Raw genomic sequence first — 22,370 nt, 5'->3', positions numbered from 1 at the left:
ATGACTTCTTAGATAAGTGCTGATTGTATAAGGGGTGGTGATCACTCATCACTCACAACATCCAATCAATTTTCGTCACGTTATGGAGCTTTATTCCATCACTCACAACCTTTTTTAGTGGAAATGGTCATCACTCACCACCACACCCAACAATTTCTCCCACAACCAACAGTTTCCCTCACCACTTAATACCCCATAACGCGTTATAAAAATCACATGTTCTTTTCTTTTTTTAACGAGTGATAATTATTGGTGGCGGTGGTGTTATCCTTGGTATCACTCGTGAACAAATTTCATCATGGTGAAAAGTGTTCCCACCCTATTATAAGGCCACCCGTAGTGGGACGTTTTTTAAAAAAAAAATCAACAAAAAAAAAATGCCGGAAAACGCCCCGGACCCATTACACCCGGCGTTTCCGGGCGTTTTTTTTTGTTCAAATTTGTTGTTGGCGTTTTTTTTTAAACGCTCATTTTGTTTTGTGGAATGGTTGACCCACCAATCATTTTGAACTACCCTCTGATAACTTTTGAGAACCCCCACTTTTGCATGGACCATGTGTTTGACCAGCCAATCACCATTTGTTTCCTTTTTTTTTAATAATTGGAAGGGGCGTTATTGGAATAATGTCCCACTACGTCACTTTTGCTATAATGCCCAACGCTGATTAGGATGTCACGTGTCGGATAATACCTCATAGTGGGAGCATTATTTTTGTTCACCACTACGGGTGTTCTAATTAACAACCAATAAAATTGAAAGAATGTATTAAATTATAAAAATTAACCACCAATAAAAAAATATATGGACACAATCACTCAAAACTTGTCAATAAACATGCAATGATCTTTAATACAGTTTAACATACACACACTTTTTTTAAATACGCTCAAAACTTTCATAAAAAAGTTTTCAATAAACATGCAACAAAAACGTAACTGATTCTTTCCCGCCAAAATTCTCTATAAATCTGTCACGCATGTTCAGTCTTCACTCTTCCCTCACAATCCCTACATACATTTTTCAGATCTGAATTTCACATAACTTGAAGAAGAAGAAGAAATGAGAGGACCGAAGAGCACTGCTACCATTGCTGACAAGTAATTTCTGCAAAACTCATTCTATCATCTCTACGTTTATAACTGATTGTTGATCTAGTTTTTCAACATAATATCTTATTCTCTGTTCTTACGAGCAATTTCATTCAAATTTCACATCGTTTTCTCCTCATACTTCCTGTAAGAACCGATATTTAACTTGTTGATCGCTCACTGCTTTCAATCGTGCATGAGGATGTTAATTTACGTTTGATTGATGCGTTGTTTGATCATATCTGTAACGCATCTTTGAATTTTCGTGTTGTTAAAGCAAAACGAAGAAGACGAAGGTTGATAAGAGTACAGGAAAGAAGAACAAAGCCTCGAGTAAGAATTCCGGTGCTCCAAAGCGTCCTCCGACTGCTTTCTTCATCTTCATGTAAGCACGACTTGTTTCATGCTTCCAGATCTGCAGGTTTTTGAATTTACATGAACACATCGATTCGCTTGTTGTTTCCGATTAACTTACGTCCGTTTTCTCGTATCACAGGGAGCAATTCAGGAATGGAAACAAGGAGAATTTTCCTGTTGCCAAATCAGCCTCTGCCGTGTGTTTTTTTAACCTCATTTGCACCTTTTGATTTTGTTATTTGATTAATAACTTCTGTATGAATTTACGAATATGAATTTAATCGATTGATGATTAGATGAGTTGTGGTGTTTGTTACAGATTGCTAAGGAAGGTGGAGCTATATGGAAGTCTATGACCGAATCGGTAAGATCTATTCATAAAATCGAATAGTATTATCGGATCTGTTTGTTTAGGCATTTCATCAAACGGTTGGAGTGCATGTTAAATTATGTGTGATGTGTTTAATTTGTGTGTAGGAGAAAGCTCCTTATTTTGCAAAGGCAGCTAGAAAGAAAGCAGATTATGAAATTGCTATTAAACAGCACATTGATAATCTGGTAATCATTCCCAAAGTTTATTTTGTCACATTATTAAGTTGTTATATATTTATGAAATAATTTTGTTGTGTGTGAGCAATTAGAACGAAACTGGGATGGAGATATCTACATCCTCATCTATGAACACTCATGAGGATGTTGAGCTAGAAGTTAATTCTCAGGTAATCTGCTAAACAAACAGACAGTTAGATCTGCATTCGAGTTAGTCGTAATCATTTTTTCAGAATTAAACTTGATCTTGTGTATTATTTTCTGCAGATTGTGAAGGTCCTGTGAGAAGTGAAGTGTAGGATGATGCTTATATGGTAGCATAAAAATTAGTAAATAAAGTAGCGTTTCGTTTACTCCTATGAATTGTGATTAACGTGCATGCGTTATTGCTTATGAGTTTTTAGGAACTATATTTTGAGAAACTTGTATTGTGGTTTCTGTTGGTTTATTATATTTTGGTACTTTCATATTTGTCTATCATGCGCCTTAAAGATCTACTTTCTTCTCTTCATGTTGGTCATAAAATGCTTAGTTTCAGACTATGACATATATGATTATAGTTACACTTTAGGTTATGTAAGTTGTGAATTGCCTATAATTCGTAGGGCAAATCGTTCTCAATAGGAACCAACTAGTAACATTTTTTAAGTTGTAGCAACACACATCCTTCAGACCTTCACATGAATAAATAGACCTTCGGAGTAAAATAGAAAGAGAATGTCACTAATTAGCAGGGGTAGATGACTAGAGGCTACATTTAGTAAATATAGTATGAAGGTACATTTGAGTAGTCATGTGTAGACCTTTTGAGTACAACCCTTTGTTGGGATGGTTTTGTACAAACTACAAAGTGAAAGTATATTTGGGTTGTTTTCCATGAGCAAAACATTTCAGCACACAACAGGCCTGGGTGGGACTTGTACAAAGACTAATGCGATCCTTGAGCTTTGTACCTTGAGCTTTGTATTGCAGGTGGATGTAGAAGTTTTTTTTTTTTTATAAAGGTTAAATAATTGAAGTAATTTTATTATCGACCACACGATCCCCTTTTGCGATGTCGACTATCATAAACATGACAAACCTTTGAAGAGATGACTATGTGGCAAGCGTTTTATTACCTCTAGCAAATGTCTAAGTTGAACGCTACTTGCCCAAAACACGCATTTTACATGGTCTCTTTAATTAACAAGGCATTGGTGGACCCCATGAATTTTCCAGTGACAGATTATTATAGTTACAAAACATAAAATAAACGGATACAATGATTTAATCTAGGCATTAAACATCTTAGCAAAAGACAAGCCACAAGGTTTTTAAGTAAGATTGAGAAATATTTTTCAATAAATAACAAACAAAAGTGGAAATTACATTGAGAATTAAACTCAAGTGAATGAATACACAACCTACTTCTTCCCTAATTTGCCCTCCTTTCTTCTAATGATTTCATCAGCATATTTGACCCCCTTACCTTTGTACGGCTCCGGAGGTCTCCACTTCCTTATTGATGCCGCAAATTGACCAATGTTTGACTTATCATAACCACTCACAGTGATTCGGGTGTTGTCTTCAACTTTGACTTTTAGGTCATCCGGGACTGGATGAGAGAATCCAAGACTCAGTATCAACTCTTTTCCTTCTACCGTTGCACGATAACCGACACCAACCAACTGAAGCTTCTTCTCAAACCCCTTTCTTTGATACACCAACCACCATATTGCAGGTCAGAGTCCTGAATGTAAAATGTTCAGTGAATATAATTATCAACATTTAAGACAGAACAAATTAATTAGAGAAGAAGAAAATAAGATTTAAGATCGGTCACCTAAACAGTCCATGCATTTGATTGGTCCTTCGTGTCTCAACCGCCTTACTGACCTTAAGAATTGATTCCTGTCTCTCGTGGATAAGGTAACGCAAGTTCTCCTAAAGGACCCTTGACCTTCATATCTTGGCCTTCTATTTGACGGTACTTCAATCGGTTGCTTCCCGATTCTCGACTCTTTACATTCCACAGTTTTCCTTCTAAACCCAAGACGCGTGACGGGAACAGTCGAAACACAGATTCCAGCTCTTTCACCCAAAAAAGCAGACCCCAATTGGCTGCAACAAAGGTAATAATTGTATCCCCAAAATGTTATAACATGATATCCTAAGAAGGTTTAATACAGAAATATAAAAGGCAAATAAGTCAATAAAACTCTCATAATTTGGTCACATGGTAGGTTTTATGAGAGATCTATCCATCAAAGTTCATCACTTAGGCCACAGGGGGCGGTGCGTTGTTTTTGCGTGATAACCAGCATTAATGCGTTAAACTTCCGTGATGACCACCGCCACTGATTTTTATCACGCGTTAAACTTCAAAAATGTCCACGGTCGTTATTTTTATCACGCATGTAAAATGGTGGATGTGAGGGGGTCATCATCATCATACTCGGTAAATCCCACCAATAGCAAAGCTAAGGTAGGGTCTGAGGAGGGTAAGATGTAGACAGCCTTACCTCTACCCATTAGGAATAGAGTGGCTGCTTCCAGTGAGACCCCTGGCTCGATAGTAGTTTTGCATCAAGCCTTGGACATAAGGCACATAACACTTGGCCATTAAGACAAAGGCCAATTAGTGCATGTACTCCCTTGTCTTTCGGCTATCAATGCCACCACATGATGCAAGATTAACCATCCCGCTCTTTTACAGTTATTTTCACGAAATTAGTGAAATAACGTTAAAAGGATGTTGTGAGTGATGACCATTGCCACTAAAAAAGGATGTGAGTGATAGAATAGTGGCTGATGACATGGCAGGAGTTGATTGGATGCTTGTGAGTGATAGAATTGTATCACTAGTGACCACCCCCACTCCCTTTATCAGTGCAAATTAGGCGTGTTAACAGTCCGGTTTTGACAAAAAAAATCTGTTTGACCAAAATTTTGGGCCAAACCGCTAACTAAGGTTTTGGAAAAATACAAAGTGAACGGACCGGACAGTTGAAAGCGGTTTTCCGAACCATGAACCGAACGGCATCGGTCCTAACCCGGCGGAACCAGCCGTTTTGACTTGGATGCAGCAGCGGTTCGGTGAAATACAAACGTTGTTATATTTTTCCAAAACGGCTTTTGAAAACACCTAGCGTAAATTGTTTATCTTCTACATGTATCATAGCAAAACCCTTAACAAATAATACTAATATCATAATAAACACAAATCCATAATTCAAATCACACCGCCTAATTTAACCAATAATAACATGGATGAATTCATTCAGTGAAATACAAATGTTGTTATATTCGCTAAATTAACAGTAATAGAATCTGCGTATTGAAACCGTACAGGCAAGTATTGGTGAAGTGTAAACCCTAATGACAGAAATGGGTCAATTTGAGGATAAAGAGTGTGAAATTAAGTGGATAAGTTTGTTGAGGTAACAGAGAATGAAATGTATAGAGGAGAATTAGGGTTTGGGAGTACCTAGTAGTATCGAGAGATGCAGCCATTGTCACCAAGAGGGAGAAGAAGATGATGATTGTGCAGAACTCATCCTTTCACCATGTTTTAGGATTAGGACATTTTTGCCCGTGTTGTAACACTATTAATCACAATCATACCCTCGTCGTATCTGTTGCATCCACTTGTATTTGTTTGTGTGGTGTGGTATAAGGCTGGACGGTATGGTCCGTCCTCAGCCCCGTCCTCCCTCGGCGACGCCCGGCACACCACGCCGCCCCTCCTCCGTCCCGTCCCCATCGTCCGAATTCAGACGTTTGCGACGGAGCAAACAGGTGGGCCCCCTTTCTTTCTTCTCGACGTCCTCTTCGTCACTCCATCCCGCCCCCGTCTTCATCCCGTCACCATACCGTTCAGCCTAAAGTCCTTGAAGTTTTATAGTGTCACGTGAGAGTCATGTATGTAGAGGTGTACAAATAGGTTTTCTTCAAAAACTGGTTCCGGTTATTAATTGAACAGGTTTTTTTCATCAAAAATAAAAACCAGTTTTTTTTATAACCGGTTTCGGTTACTACCCGGGTTTTTTTACTCGAAACAATAACTTGTCCAACCGGTTACAGTCGGTTTATTCCAAAAAAAAAACGGTTTTTACCGGTTTAAACCGGTTTTTTATAACCGCTTTCGGTTTTAAAACCGATTTCGAAGATAAATATCCCTAACCGGTCTGCAACCGGCGGTTCGGTTCTAAAACTAGTTATAAAAAAACCGGTTAAAAGAAACGGTTTCGGTTTTTTTCCGGCGCGATTGTGTGGCGTGCTCGTATAGGCTCACAGGTGATGTGGCGCACGCGCGGATGCGCGCATGGAATTGAGCCAAAGTGGCGCACGCGCGCATGAGTAGCACATGAAATTGAGCCAAAATGGCGCACACGCGCATGAGTGTGCAAGACGTGCGCGCGCAGAAGCTTCCAACATTAATGACAGTGCAGTTACATTTCAGCATTTGAATCTGACGAGTCAACGGTTTTGATTGAGAATTAAATGACGAATTAAAGTGTATTGAATACGTTTAATGCAGTTTAATTCTTCTATTTAATTCTTTTTCAGTTTTAACTTCAGACCTACAATATAAATAGGAGGATCCTGCTGCAGAACTAACACACCGAAAAACACACAGCAATACAATCTTTGTTGGTGCATACATCTGTCGTCTTCGTCTTATATCGAGTCTCGGTTTTGGTGCGGATCTGAACAAGCGTGACATCATATATGTGACATCACATATATGACATCACAAGTCTTCATCATTACAACATGCATACAAAAGGACAAAACAGAATGTAGATATATGTTGACTTTCGTTTGAGAGGGTTATGTTTGAGAAGGGTCAGTTTGAACTTGTAACCGTTTGAAGCGTGTCCGTTTGAAGGGTGGCATGTCACCTTCAAACGGAAGGGTCATTCTCTATAAATACCCTTCAAACTTTCATCATTTGTAACTTTCCGGCTTGTGCAAGGAAGTGCTGCCGAAGTGTTGTCAGGTTGTAAAACGTCTTTATATCAATCATACAACAGTTTAAAGTGTGAATCTTGCTGAATTGAACTCTACACGTCTGTTTCCGCCTTTCGTTTAGAGATGAACTCTTCTGATCGACTCGTTCGGGTCTGAAAACGATCCTATAAGTGGTATCAGAGCTCAGGAAGAAGAGTTCTATACAATTCAGCTGCGATTTCTGTTTCTACATCTTTCTTTTTCGAAAATTAAATTTTTTCATGGTTAAAATCGGCTAAAATTTTCACAATGTGTGCGTAATTGTGTTTTGACAAACCCTTGTGTAAGACCCTTGCTATTATTTAACAGTTTCCGTATGGTTTACGAAAATAAATATGTAATTATGGATACACATATATTGAAAAATACGGGTTTATTAAAACTTTTACAATTAAAGAACAATACAACGTAATGTAATTGAGTTCCTCGTTTAAAAATAACGACGAAACTATGTGCGGAAGCTTGTAACTGCATAGTGTTCGGTTCACTTCATTGCTTGATCGACACCCGGATGGTAGCTACATTCACCTAACATCAAAAACCAACTTAAAGGTTAGTTTTGATAACTTAAAAACAAGTATAAACAAGTTCCATAACTTTTTATCTACAAGTCCGTTTCGCGTAATTCTTTTTTTTTTTCCACGCTTCCGTAATTAAATTACGAATCCGTTTATCACCTCGGTTTGCATAAAAATCTGATTTATAAGCAAACGACTTAAAAATCATTTGTGTGATCATTTGACCCGTTACTTTTAACATCATACTACAAGTTTATTAACAATATTCATTGCTTATCGTTTTTACCCATTCCGGGCTTGCCAAAAATTAGCATTTTCGCTTCCATTACAAGGTTTGTATTCATGTTTACATTCACCGGTTTATTTTGAAATTTTCCAACACTTAGCCAATCTTAATCACTTGCTTTATTTTGACCCATTTAACGGTTTTTATGCATTTAAGCATCAATTTCACTCATCTCTTTTCGTACTTCACATTTTTACATTTAAGATGTCTACTTATGTTTGTAACATTCCCAAAATTTTTATCTATATAAAAATGTATAAAAGTTATGCATCATGGGTAAATTGACCAATAAAAATATGAGGTATTTTGGGCAAGCGTAGGAACCATCTAATAATTAAATTATAAAAATACATTATAATTGAACCTACTCTGTTTTTAATGAAACTTGGTTCAAAATGTATATAAAATTATTCTCGTTCTAATGACATATTCATTGTTTTATAAAACGTCATATTTTAGAAATTATACACACCAAATAAGTGAAGCCGTTAAATTAATTATAATATATATTAAATAATAAATAATATCTACAATGTTGTAAGTATGCATATGACAATAGCAAGTTATAATTGAATTAAAATGATGGAGGATGGATACGTGGCTCATGGAAATCAAAAGAGAATCTCCATAAACTTGAAAAACAAGTTTCTAACATCTATATATATCTCAGGTAAACAGCCATCAAAATTGTTCACCTTCTTTCCTTCCCTCTCGCCATTTTTTTATACCCATTTTCTTTAAATATTACACCCTAAAATCCTACAACGCCCTGTCCCGTTTAAGTGTTTTAACCCTTGATCAGTGATACCCTGTCCAAGTGACGTAGGGCCCCGTAACGTATGTCAAGGCTCTGCCTAAATTCGTTGGGGTTCTGTCTCGTGACGTAGGGATAAAGTGGAATTGAGTCACTATACTTAAAGTGAGTGCACTATATATATTTTATTAAATAATCCAGGAGTTGTACCCAAAATATAACAACCCTCCCGAATATTTTTCTGACACCCTACACTTCCTAAAATACACCCCGTATGTGAAAACCGAGCCCGAAATACAATATATTATTAAAAATAATCAAAAACAAGAAAATATAAGTTTAGGCGGGCCGCGACAACCCTCGCCCTTAGTTTACGCGGGCCGTATTAAGGTGTAACCGGATTCCTTTAATTTCATTAGTTCAGGCGGGCCGCGTAAGCTACCCGTTAAGTTCACGCGGGCCGCGAGAGGTTCAAAAGGTGGCGCAGCCCGGTGCGGCCACGTGGCCCAACACATGTCGAAGCTAGGCAATGACCCGGACAAGCTACCCTGTTGACCCGGGGTTGACGCGGGCCGCGTAGGCCCTGCCCTAATGTTACGCGGGCCGCGTGGGAACCAGTTTCAGCACCTATATATAGAACGCATCGGATTTCATTTCAGTTCGTTCATTCTTCGATTCTCAATCTCAAATTCTGAATTATAGGCTTATTATACGCGGGTATAATACCCCCCTAATTAGCGAAGCTCTGCCTCGTTGTAAGTATCATAACCCCTGGATACGTATTAGATACTCTGCCCGATTGATCTAGGGTTCCGTAACGGCTGTCGTGGTTCTGCCCGACGTAGTCGTTGGAATGCCGTCTCCGGGAGGGTATTACTAATGTTAAAATGGGTTATTATACTAACGCGTGTGCATTGTTTATTCAACTAGATTATAACCAGGAGGCCACAAAGGAAATACCTAAAATAGTAATGTGAGTAATCCTTCTTTTTGTGTAAACCTTTTTGTGAGTAATCTCCTTTTTGTTAATAGTTTTTACAAAACCTTAACCTTTTTATAATGCAATTTAGCAGTGATTGAGTCTTTGTAATTCTACAATTACTGCCGGTATGTTGGGGTTTTGTATACAAAATGTGAGTAACGTTACCATTGGACGAAGAGTTAGCCAATGTGTAATATGACCCTCAGTCAGACTTGACGACTTGACACTACTGAATGAGTAATTGGGAAGATATAAACATTGTAATCGCCCTCAATACTGTTTAAATTAAACAAATGTTTCTTGATTAAACTGGGATTCACTCACCAGCATTTCTTGCTGATAAAATGTTTTTAAAACGCGTTTCAGGTAACAAAATGTGAAAGCCAATTAGAATAAAGCCAGCTCGAGAGCACTGACGGCTTGGAAAAATGTGGCTATAAAAGTTACCTAAAAGACGATGTTTTAAATTCAATAAAATAAGGGTTATCCCTATAAACATGTTGTAATAAGAATCTTGGGTTTTACCCATGTGATTATAAAAATAAAATATGGTGGTTTTACTCTGATAAAATATTTCCTAACTACGGTCCTGATGAAATTTCCGCTGCCAAAATAATTAATAAACACCGATACCACCGAAACTGGTTCGCGGCCGCCCGTTCCCGGGTATTAGGGATCGGGGGTTGTGACAGAAGGTGGTATCAGAGCCTAGCCACTGGTTCAAGCCAAAGAAGTGTTCTGCTGACACTTAAATTTTAAATTCTGTGTTAGGAAATAACTTATGTGATTATGTGTTTTATATTATTTGACTATTTGTTAGTCTACAGTATGGGTAAGCAAAGAATTTTGGACATCTATCGTCAATTAGATAATTCACCAAAAGATAAGGAACCATCATTTCAACCAAACCCCTCAGGATACTCAGCAGATACTAAGGAAGGAATATTTATCCATAAGGCACAGTCTAAGAAACCATTTACCACTAAGAAAAGAAGTAGAATTATTAGAAAAAGTCAAGAGAAAATAAAGAAGTCACAACCAAAGGAAGCGAAAATTTATAAGCAAATAAATACACAAACCCAGGAAACAGACAATAAATTACCATGGAAAGATGAATTAGATGAATAATGGGTAAATCTCCATATGTTAGCCACTACAGCAGTAAATGCTAACTTATAGTCGAACGACCCAAACCAGTGCTAGTACCTATGCCGCCTATGAGCTAGAAACTTTAAAAGAAACTTGCCTATTAGATAACAATTTAGTAGAGACAGGAGTTAGAATAAACTTTACATAAAGGCACGTTGAGCATAATGCTTCTATAACATAGATAGACTAAAATAAGTTACGGATGTATAATCACTAGTTTATTTTAAATTCCAGTCGTAGTTTGTAATAAATACATATATACATATAAGTTGCAATGCTCGTCGTTTTTAATCAATATATTTTTATTGTACCCAAATATTTAGAAAATTTGTCTGTGATAATTAATACCACCTACTCCAATAATATTATAATATATATATCAAACTAAGTGGTTATTAACAAAGCAGTCATATTTATGACTCTCTTTTGGAATCAATCATTTACTTTGGTTTAAAATACATATTGAAATATATGGAATAAAGCTTTAAAACTTTGTAGTTTTAATAATATTGTTTCAAAATAATTTATATTCCAATAAATAAAACCGAAGCTATTAAATTAATCGAAAGGATTTTAAGAAGTAATAAAACCTTTAAAAGATTGCTTTAGTGAATCTAGCCAAAGCAAGTTTTGAAACCCAAGTGTACAAATTTCTCACTCTATTTTATCATTTCTGGTTTATAACTAGTTGACCATAAGACTTCATACTTTTATAGTTTTATGAAATAACTGATGTTGGAATTACTTGTAAAAAGTTTATATTAAAATACTTAGTAATAAAATAGATGGTTAAATGAATATGATGGGTATTCATGATTTAATAAAATCATTTAAAATTTTTAGAGATTTGGGTTGATTGGACTATGTAGAAAGGACTAACTAAATGTCGAAAAACATTTCTACAAATCCTTAAGGTATGTCCAAGATAGGTCCTATGCTCGAAAATAATTAAGTATAAGATTTACCAGCCATATTTGTTATAGGATTTTGTATCCTAAATTATAAAGAAAAATATTCAAGTCAACTGGTTAATATATAATAGTTAAATAATAAAATACTATTATATTTGAAATGTATATATATACACTATAATACAATATTAGTAAATGAGTGGAGTTGATAAATTGAATGTTAAACTTACCCTAAGTAGTTGCGAAGTTTTTGACTTTGGTTTTTATATTAGCACATGGTTTGTTGGCTTGCCTAAAACCATAAATTAATTATTTTTATCAAGATATTCTTTCTCAAAATAATTTATTAGTTTAAACTTAAATTTATTTTGTAGTACATCCTTGGAGTATCTTTAACGAAATACTTGAGGAAAATACTCATTTTTCAAACAGGTGTTAAAATTTGACCAAAGATAGAAATCCACTAGTATATATGATTATCTATCCTACACGGTTTTCGGTTGGAAAAATTTATTTGATATCTAAAATCTAATATAAATTTTTTTCAAATATTCGACTCGTACAGTAAGTCAAATATATATTTTTAATTTATATATTACACTTATAATCTTATAACTCATAATATTTGAGTTCATCCGTACCTTTTATATTATTAGTATAATGATAAAACATTTTACAATAATATATGAATAGTATATTTTACTATAAGATAGTAGAGTAAGTAAAAGATATATTTTATATCTAACATTTTAATAAAATATCATGGTGTAATAAATTCTAATAAGTGTAATATAATATATAGAATATTATATGCACTTATAAGTCCGTCACGGGTTCATTAAAATGTAACAAGGTTATTAGATCTTTTTACTATAATATGTATACAAATCTTATCTTCTCATAAGTATAAGTATATTATACTATATGAAAATAATATATTGTATATTTTAATCCTTGCACATTTACTTATGGTAAAAGATCAGATAATTAAATTTTTAGAAGTAGGAATATTGCAACAGTGAAAACATCTTTTCTTATCCTACTTAAATCAATAATTTAGTATTTATTTATTTATTTATTTTACCTGGCACGTTAAAATGTTCCTAAACATTCATTTTTCTCACACTAGAATTAAAAATGGATACCCCACATAAGAATAGTTGAATCAAATGTGTATTCAGTATGTTTGTCCTTTATAAAACTTTATTAAAAAAAAATCAGATTACAATTTTAATATTGTAATATCTTTAAATAAATTATGTTTGTATGGGATATACATGCATATTTCAATACATGTATACTACTCAAATATAGTTAGAATCAATTTTAGAAACGTACCATAAGTACTGCTTTGAATAAATAATATAATATACAATAAATTGATAGTTAAATTTTGATACTTTATGGTTCAACCCACTAGTTAAAAATAAATTTATTTCCATAAGTCCAGAAAGTTCATATTTTGAGTAATTTATTTCCCTAAACTTTTTATTTGACAGAAATTTATTTCAATATACTACTTTTATAAAAGGATAAAATAAAGTCATGGAAATAAGCTGGATGATTGGTACCATCGGATGTATAGTTATTATTTTATATATGTGTATATATTCCGTAAGTTTAATATTAACTAGAGATTTGAAATTTTATATACATATATGCATATACCCAATAGAATTTTTTGATGGTATACCCAATATAATATCTTCTGTGAGATAAACATAAGAAGAAATGTCATTGGTAATTCATACGAAGATATGAAGATATTATAAGAATAAACCATGAAACCCACTATGTTTTAAAAATGCCATTTGTCTCAATAAAATATTCCTTGCGATGGAATCTAACAATATATAAGCATAAATAAAGTTAGCTGTAAGCATACTCATTACATCGAAATTAGCTATAGTGTCAATGGAGACAATGATATATTTGAAACTCCATTCTCCAACTAAAAGAAAACCATAACCATAATAATATCTATGCGTAAATGAAAAAGTTGGGATATTGATATTCACTGGTAACAACCAGTATAGTATTTAGACTTGAACCTAAGAAGAATGCCTTAGTATAAAGCTTTGAGATAAGCCAATTACTTGCATAGATAAAGTGTGATGGTTATTAGTATTCCGGGAAGATAATGACTAGAACAGTGTCTGTATGATAAATAAGCAATAATAACTGGCCACTGTTATTTCTTGTTTATTGATACTACTCGGTTCTAGAATATTATCCAACATGAGAATACTGATTTCCTTATTCCTTGATACAAGCCATAATAAATGATGTACTTCTGAAATCATTATTTGAGAAAAGTCTATTTATGGGAAGTACCATGAAAATTACCTCTCCGGTAAAACTGGGCATGGTGCGGTAGACTCTCCAGCTTGTCCGGGTGAGATGGGGTTACCTCTCCGGTGAGACCGGGTGAGATGGGGTTACCTCTCCGGCAAGACCGGGTAAGATGGGGTATGTGTAATAATAATGGAATTCCCTAAATAGTACCATGACCTGATGTCTGACTTGTGAGTCTGTTTACATTATGGATAATGTGCATACTACAGTATATGAAATATTATATGGATATGTATGTCTATGAGGAAATCCAAAGACTATATTGATTGACAACTAGGAATAAATCATGAACAAGTATGTCAATGATAATTTTAGATTTAATCAGGAATCTCTCGTATACGTTTATAATTCTGATATCAAACACTATTTCGTTTGATCATCCGCCTAGAAATTCGTGCGACAAGATGAACGACAGGAACTCTTAAAGTTGGGACGCCATCAAAAGCATAAGAATTTTCTTTGCAATTATTAACACATTAGGAAACCTGTAACTAAAAACTGTATTAAATTATAAAACATATTTCCACAACAAAGAGAATAGTTATGGTCAAAGTAAAGTGAAATTCAAAATAAAGGCTAGAAACTAAACTAACTAAAAATATTCACCCATATTTCAGGTAATCTCGAGGACGAGATTTAAAACAAGGTGGGGAGGATGTAACATTCCTAAAATTTTTATCTATATAAAAATGTATAAAACTTATGCATCATGGGTAAATTGACCAATAAAAATATGATGTATTTTTGGCAAGCGTAGGAACCATCTAATAATTAAATTATAAAAATACATTATAATTGAACATACTCTGATTTTAATGAAACTTGGTTCAAAATGTATATAAAATTATTCTCGTTCTAATGACATATTCATTGTTTTATAAAACGTCATATTTTAGAAATTATACACACCAAATAAGTGAAGCCGTTAAATTAATTATAATATATATTAAATAATAAATAATATCTACAATGTTGTAAGTATGCATATGACAATAGCAAGTTATAATTGAATTAAAATGATGGAGGATGGATACGTGGCTCATGGAAATCAAAAGAGAATCTCCATAAACTTGAAAAACAAGTTTCTAACATCTATATATATCTCAGGTAAACAGCCATCAAAATTGTTCACCTTCTTTCCTTCCCTCTCGCCATTTTTTTTATACCCATTTTCTTTAAATATTACACCCTAAAATCCTACAACGCCCTGTCCCGTTTAAGTGTTTTAACCCTTGATCAGTGATACCCTGTCCAAGTGACGTAAGTCCAAGTGACGTAAGGCCCCGTAACGTATGTCAAGGCTCTGCCTAAATTCGTTGGGGTTTTATCTCGTGACGTAGGGATAAAGTGGAATTGAGTCACTATACTTAAAGTGAGTGCACTATATATATTTTATTAAATAATCCAGGAGTTGTACCCAAAATATAACAACCCTCCCGAATATTTTTCTGACACCCTACACTTCCTAAAATACACCCCGTATGTGAAAACCGAGCCCGAAATACAATATATTATTAAAAATAATAAAAAACAAGAAAATATAAGTTTAGGCGGGCCGCGACAACCCTCGCCCTTAGTTTACGCGGGCCGTATTAAGGTGTAACCGGATTCCTTTAATTTCATTAGTTCAGGCGGGCCGCGTAAGCTACCCGTTAAGTTCACGCGGGCCGCGAGAGGTTCAAAAGGTGGCGCAGCCCGGTGCGGCCACGTGGCCCAACACATGTCGAAGCTAGGCAATGACCCGGACAAGCTACCCTGTTGACCCGGGGTTGACGCGGGCCGCGTAGGCCCTGCCCTAATGTTACGCGGGCCGCGTGGGAACCAGTTTCAGCACCTATATATAGAACGCATCGGATTTCATTTCAGTTCGTTCATTCTTCGATTCTCAATCTCAAATTCTGAATTATAGGCTTATTATACGCGGGTATAATACCCCCCTAATTAGCGAAGCTCTGCCTCGTTGTAAGTATCATAACCCCTGGATACGTATTAGATACTCTGCCCGATTGATCTAGGGTTCCGTAACGGCTGTCGTGGTTCTGCCCGACGTAGTCGTTGGAATGCCGTCTCGGGGAGGGTATTACTAATGTTAAAATGGGTTATTATACTAACGCGTGTGCATTGTTTATTCAACTAGATTATAACCAGGAAGCCACAAAGGAAATACCTAAAATAGCAATGTGAGTAATCCTTCTTTTTGTGTAAACCTTTTTGTGAGTAATCTCCTTTTTGTTAATAGTTTTTACAAAACCTTAACCTTTTTATAATGCAATTTAGCAGTGATTGAGTCTTTGTAATTCTACAATTACTGCCGGTATGTTGGGGTTTTGTATACAAAATGTGAGTAACGTTACCATTGGACGAAGAGTTAGCCAATGTGTAATATGACCCTCAGTCAGACTTGACACTACTGAATGAGTAATTGGGTAGATATAAACATTGTAATCGCCCTCAATACTGTTTAAATTAAACAAATGTTTCTTGATTAAACTGGGATTCACTCACCAGTATTTTTTGCTGATAAAATGTTTTTAAAACGCGTTTCAGGTAACAAAATGTGAAAGCCAATTAGAATAAAGCCAGCTCGAGAGCACTGACGGCTTGGAAAAATGTGGCTATAAAAGTTACCTAAAAGACGATGTTTTAAATTCAATAAAATAAGGGTTATCCCTATAAACATGTTGTAATAAGAATCTTGGGTTTTACCCATGTGATTATAAAAATAAAATATGGTGGTTTTACTCTGATAAAATATTTCCTAACTACGGTCCTGATGAAATTTCCGCTGCCAAAATAATTAATAAACACCGATACCACCGAAACTGGTTCGCGGCCGCCCGTTCCCGGGTATTAGGGATCGGGGGTTGTGACAATGTTTCACCACAACTATTTTTGTGGTGAATTAATACAATAAACCGATTATCCCGAGTATTACGTTTCGGTTAGTCATTTTACTAAAAAGACCTATTCTTAGGCATTTGACCCACGAAAGTTTATGCCTATATTCTTATACGTATCAAAAGGGTTACATAATCATAATACAAGTTCCTAAACAATCTCTAGGGTTCGTTTGCCCGGTTTACCCAACGAGGGCTTTTTGGTCAATTTTAATCCTTCATTTTACAATGAAGGACTTTCGCTAATTAATTGACCAAGAATCGTATGTTTAACTAAAAACTTGTTTATGCGTACCTGGCTCGGGTCAACATATAAACTCGTTTTATACCTTGCTTTTATTAGCCGCTACTTTATAGCGACGCAATTATCCACTTCCGGTTCACTCCTGTGAACATACGACTTAACAACCAACGTTAGTCAATATTGTCAAATGGTGTTATCACCACCATTTAACCCATTTGGCCTATATGACCAAACATTCGCATTTGTTTCAAAGCATGGGTTTTAACTACCCATTCCGGATTTTACCACACAATTTCCTTGTTCTTACATATTTAACCCATTTCGGCTTACGCTGTGGGTATCCATTTAATCTCATCTTATATTTAGTCACCACGTGACTAAATTACCCTTTTTACCCCTTTTTCCCCTTTCTAGTTACGCTATTAGGTAACTTTAAGAAAACTTATAAATTCTTAGTCAATTCATGACTAAATTACCATTTTGCCTCTTTTTACCATTAACCATGGTTTTGATCGTTTTTATTTATTCCGACTCATTTCGGTTCATGTCGGAACCCATTTTTTTTAAACATAATCCATTGTCATATTTATCACCTATAAAATAAACACGTACACCTAAATTGGGTGTAAGCTTTACTTACCTTGCATCCTTGCGAGCTTCATACTTGAACTTGTATCCATTTGACCCGTTCATTTCCAAGCTCCTACCAAGCTTGTCAGAGTCAAACTACCATATCATATCCACAAGACGATTAGATTAGTCAACCATTAACATGACCATCACACCTTATGGATTCACACACTTATTCATCAAAGTATGTTATTAATTCAACAACTATTTTTTTCCATAATTCTTTCCATTCACTAACCGTTTGACCCATTAGTCAAGTTACTTATACAAACTAGTAAGTAAGTGATTTTGAACACTTTAAGCATGTCATATAAAGTGTTATTTGTTCCTAACAATAAATACTTAATGACTAAACAAGTATACGCAATGATATGTCTTTTTCTGGATTAATAATAACATTATTAATGTGCAGCGATTTTCTATTCAGCTGCTGTAATCGACCATTATGACCCATTTAAAGTCCGAACTAGATTAACATATTCAAAAATGGATCGTAGAAAACTTCAATACCTTCGCAAGCATATAAGGTACACCTTCTAACGAATTTTCTATGATTTTTATAAAATCAGCACAACAACTATATTTTCATTTTTCAATCAGCTTTTAAGTTTTCTGAACAGCTGTTTTAATTCACATTTTTGACCTATTTAACAACCACATTTGTTTCTTATGATCGAAAACAGTAAAAATTTACTTCATAAGCTTTCCGAAAAGGTATAGAACACCCAAATCGGATAAACGGTTGATTTTATATGATTTTTTTAAGATTAGTCAAAATCCATATAAAAAGCTACAGAAATCATGTTTTGGGTCCTTTCAAATTCGACCCAAACCATCAAATGCAACCCATTTCCATGGCTATAACCCTTATTAAACTCTTGGTAATGGTTAGAAACCTATAACACAGTGATTGTAGGCTAAGAGATGTCAAAAACATCATCTATTTCAAGAAGTCATCATATGAATCCTAATTTTACCATCTTCTTAACTTCATCTTTGTCAAATTAAGAACTAGAACTAAAATTAACATATATGCAAGTTCTATTTGGTGATTCTCATACACCATCATATTTAAAACCCGTAATATTCCATATCACACGAAATTAGTCAAATTAGCCAATTACGTTTTTCTTTCAAAATTTCAACATATAAACATTCGTTTAGGCATTTTAACAAGCACCTAGCGGGCACGATTTCTATACCTCTTATTTAGTTCATGGCTAATCTTTTTAACCAAGTTTCAATCATTAAATCAAACCCTTATTTCTAGCATTCATAATCAATACCAAGACTTGTATCATAACATCAATTCTACACTATTTCAACATTGAAATTCAGTGTTCATCACATAATTACAACACCCACATAACGCATGTATGGGTAATTATCAATTTCATAATTTTCATCACTAATTCAACAAGTTATTGACGAGGGTTTACTCCTAGACATGTTTTCATTACTAATTTCATCTAAATATCAATCAATCAAGTTCAGATTTTGATTTCTCATGTTCATCAAAATTCTAAGATGCAACCAAAAGATGAAATTTAACATACGTTGTGATCCCTTCGCTTAGGTGATCACTAAAATAAGCTTGGATTTTGATTTGGGACTGATTTGGCCTTCCAGTTGCTTGATTTTTAGCTAGTTAGGGTTTGGTTGAACAAAGCTTGTTCGCCCCCTGTGTAATCTACGACCAGAACACACACCAAGTGTGTGTTTTGGGTTTTTAATTTTTGTTTTAATAATAATTATTTTCTCACTTAACCCTTTTAGTCCCTCTAGTTTCTAAAAGTTATAAAAAGGTTACTATATCAAGTTCCTTCATTATTTTAAAACACTTAACTAACTAGGTTGATATTCCTAGTTACTTAGTGGGTCCCGAGAGTTATAACCCGTTTTATTTTAACTTCCGTTAACTCGGGCTTCTTATAAACTTACTTTTTTTAAAGCATTTATTCTCCTTTTAATTAATATTAGGATTATTTGTTTAAATCCTAATATTCACCTGGTTAATTTTACCACTAACGGTATTTTACCTGTTCATTAATATTAACGTGGTTTGACTATCAAACTTGTTTTCGGGGTGTTACAATTCTACCCCCCTTAAAGAGGTTTCTTCCCGAAACCTTATTTACGTAGTTCATTGGTTTAATCAAACGAACCAAGTTTCATTTTCAAGGCACCCGTTTCTTTTGGTCCAAAGTTCTCATTTATTTTGACGCATACGTCTTTCATGTGTGAGGCCTAGTGGGCCGTTACTTTCAGCTTGTATCCGTTATCTTTGTTGATTATTTAATTTGGCGGTTAGACTTATTAGTCACCGGTTACCTTATACCCCATCACCTGGGTATACCATATTGCCATCTCCGGCCTTATACGTGTTTACTTGTATTTAAGAATTTATGTCTGAGGATTTAGTCCTTTCCATTGTTATTTGATGTTGGGAATCATAACTAGTTCCTACGCTTAAACCAAATGACCCGTTGATTCTTTCACTTAGCCTCGTAGGCTATTTATTTAGATTTTCACCTTTTTACCTTTTTAAGGTGAGACCCCGACAATTCGTTTCTTTCTATTTGTGACCCGAAGGTCTTTTGGTCCCATAGACCTTAACATTACTTATAATCCCATAGATTATGATGATCCCGTAGATCATCTTTTATTCGAGTCTTTATTCAACTGTATATATATCTATGGCGTCAAGGTACCCTTTTTATGTTTAGAATCATTTATTTTTGCTTTTGTATTTCATTTTTTTCCTTGACCGTAGTCTAAGGCTACATTTGTTTTCTTTCGAATTATCTTTCTGACTTTATGACTTCTATCGTCATTTACATGTCGGTTTGTCCTACACTTACCGTTACCCGGTTCATACCTATACTTCTTTACGACCCATCACATAGGTTCATTAATATTTCGCACTTCCATCATTTGGTTTGCGCTTACTTGTACTACCAAGTTTTTATACTTTATTTATCCCGTTTGACTTATTCGTGTGAGATTTCATCACTTATGAACGTCAAACTTCACCCTTTATTCGACCTGTTCAACTTTAAAATAGTTGAACATAGTTATCAAAATTTATGTTTGCAATTTCTCATCGTCTTTTAGTCATGACTCATAATTCGAGTCTTTTGACTTTCTATTTCGCGTTCCCGTCCTTTGGTTTACGCATACTTTCAAAATCCTACCCATCTATCGGGTATTTTACCGAAGTCACTATCAAGGCAACCATCCCGGTATGTATTAAGACTTCGTTTTAATTTATTTGGTTGTCTTAGCGAAATTCATCCCTTTTATTCAATCAAGTTCTTTATTCTTTATTTAATTCGTCTAACTTGTCCGTGTGAATTTCATCACTTGCGACAGTCAAACTTTTATCCATATGCCTTAGCATTCCTATTAGTCGGTCTGTATTTTCATTTACTTGGATCCTTGTCCCTTCTCTCGGGCTCGTTATTCTAACATAATACGCTTCTGTCATCCGACTTGCGTTTACGTTTATTATCAAACATTTTGCTTATTTTATTAATTTGGGTACTTTTTTTTTAAATTGTCCCATTCACCCCGTCCTTATTACATCGGACATAAATGTGTCCATCATATGAAGTTCATGGTATTATGTGTTCACTACTTACTTGGCCAGAGTAAGCGGTCAACACATGACACGCATGACCTTTTTATAATTTTCACATCACGCCCTATGTTAGTAACGCCTCTATTTATTTCTATATCTTTGATTTTATTCCATAAAACTTTATTTAATTGATAAACGACAATCATTAGTTTTACTTGTTTTGCCCTTTAACATATAGAATGTTTTCTTCTTTTTTTTATCAAACTATTATGTAATCACATTCGTTAATGTGATTGCTACTTTTCTCAATAGTATAATATTGAGAATTATTCACTTGGACAATTACTCCCGTCCAAGTTTCCACATAAACTAACTCTATTATTGTCTCCTTATTCACAATCGTGAATAACACATGTTTCTATTTGATTTTTCTTGGAAACATCATTCTAAATAGATATCCTATTCGGTTTTTCCAAGTTTTATCCTACATATGCAACCGTCATTCTCTACGTGTTTGTTGCATATTACTATTTGTGCGATTAAATGTAAAACGTGCACCTGGTAATGCTTGCCCCGGCGGGCTTTCCTTGCCGTTAACCTTGTTCGCGATTGTTACGCGATTTTTTTGTCCTTGGCGAGCATGCTCTGCTTGTCATACTCGGACCGTTTCTCCGTCATATCCGAAATTTGTTACACTCTCGCCATCCTCAGATGTGAGTATCCTTCAATTAAAACATTTACAAGGATTAGTAATGTCGATTTCAATAAATGCCCGTATCATAATACAAGGCTTTTCTACTATACTTGTCAACGCACGTAATTTCGTTAACTATATCGATCCTTGATCGATTTAATTGGTGTAACGTGTATTACATGATAATCCTATGTGTTATTACAACACACTTTAATCATACTAAACCATTACTATATACATCTACTTACCGGATTTGCGATCAAGCCTCGAACCGAACACTTTATTCTTTTAACCTTGAGCTCTGATTACCAACATGTAAGACCCTTGCTATTATTTAACAGTTTCCGTATGGTTTACGAGAATAAATATGTAATTATGGATAC

The 22,370-nt window shown here is 34.8% G+C and overlaps 1 protein-coding gene, 1 long non-coding RNA gene and 1 pseudogene across 3 annotated transcripts; 1 reads left to right on the top strand and 2 right to left on the bottom strand.

Annotated features, from left to right (window-relative positions):
- The first annotated feature begins 950 nt into the window (after positions 1-950).
- Positions 951-2,470, top strand: LOC110909684 (high mobility group B protein 3-like). The gene is made up of 7 exons (XM_022154509.2): positions 951-1,098; positions 1,367-1,474; positions 1,586-1,643; positions 1,766-1,810; positions 1,924-2,004; positions 2,088-2,165; positions 2,263-2,470. Exons 1-7 carry the CDS (start codon positions 1,061-1,063, stop codon positions 2,278-2,280), a joined length of 426 nt encoding a protein of 141 aa, XP_022010201.1. The 5' UTR covers positions 951-1,060; the 3' UTR covers positions 2,281-2,470.
- An 820-nt stretch (positions 2,471-3,290) lies between these two features.
- On the bottom strand, positions 3,291-5,600 carry LOC110911646 (annotated as a pseudogene).
- A 1,704-nt stretch (positions 5,601-7,304) lies between these two features.
- Positions 7,305-17,892, bottom strand: LOC110909682. 2 transcript variants are annotated; one of them, XR_002575535.2, is made up of 3 exons: positions 17,724-17,892; positions 17,135-17,225; positions 7,305-7,515 (listed from the first exon to the last, which is right to left on the bottom strand). It is a non-coding gene; the product is annotated as an uncharacterized LOC110909682 (long non-coding RNA). The 2 variants fall into 2 exon arrangements; XR_002575534.2 differs by lacking the exon at positions 17,724-17,892 and having other exon boundaries at positions 17,135-17,276.
- Between the last annotated feature and the right edge of the window lie 4,478 nt (positions 17,893-22,370).

The sequence above is a fragment of the Helianthus annuus genome, chromosome 15 (assembly GCF_002127325.2).
Source record: "Helianthus annuus cultivar XRQ/B chromosome 15, HanXRQr2.0-SUNRISE, whole genome shotgun sequence".
NCBI lineage: Eukaryota > Viridiplantae > Streptophyta > Magnoliopsida > Asterales > Asteraceae > Helianthus > Helianthus annuus.
The sequence above is the reverse complement of the archived record's forward strand: the minus strand, read 5'-3'. Positions and strand labels throughout refer to the sequence as shown.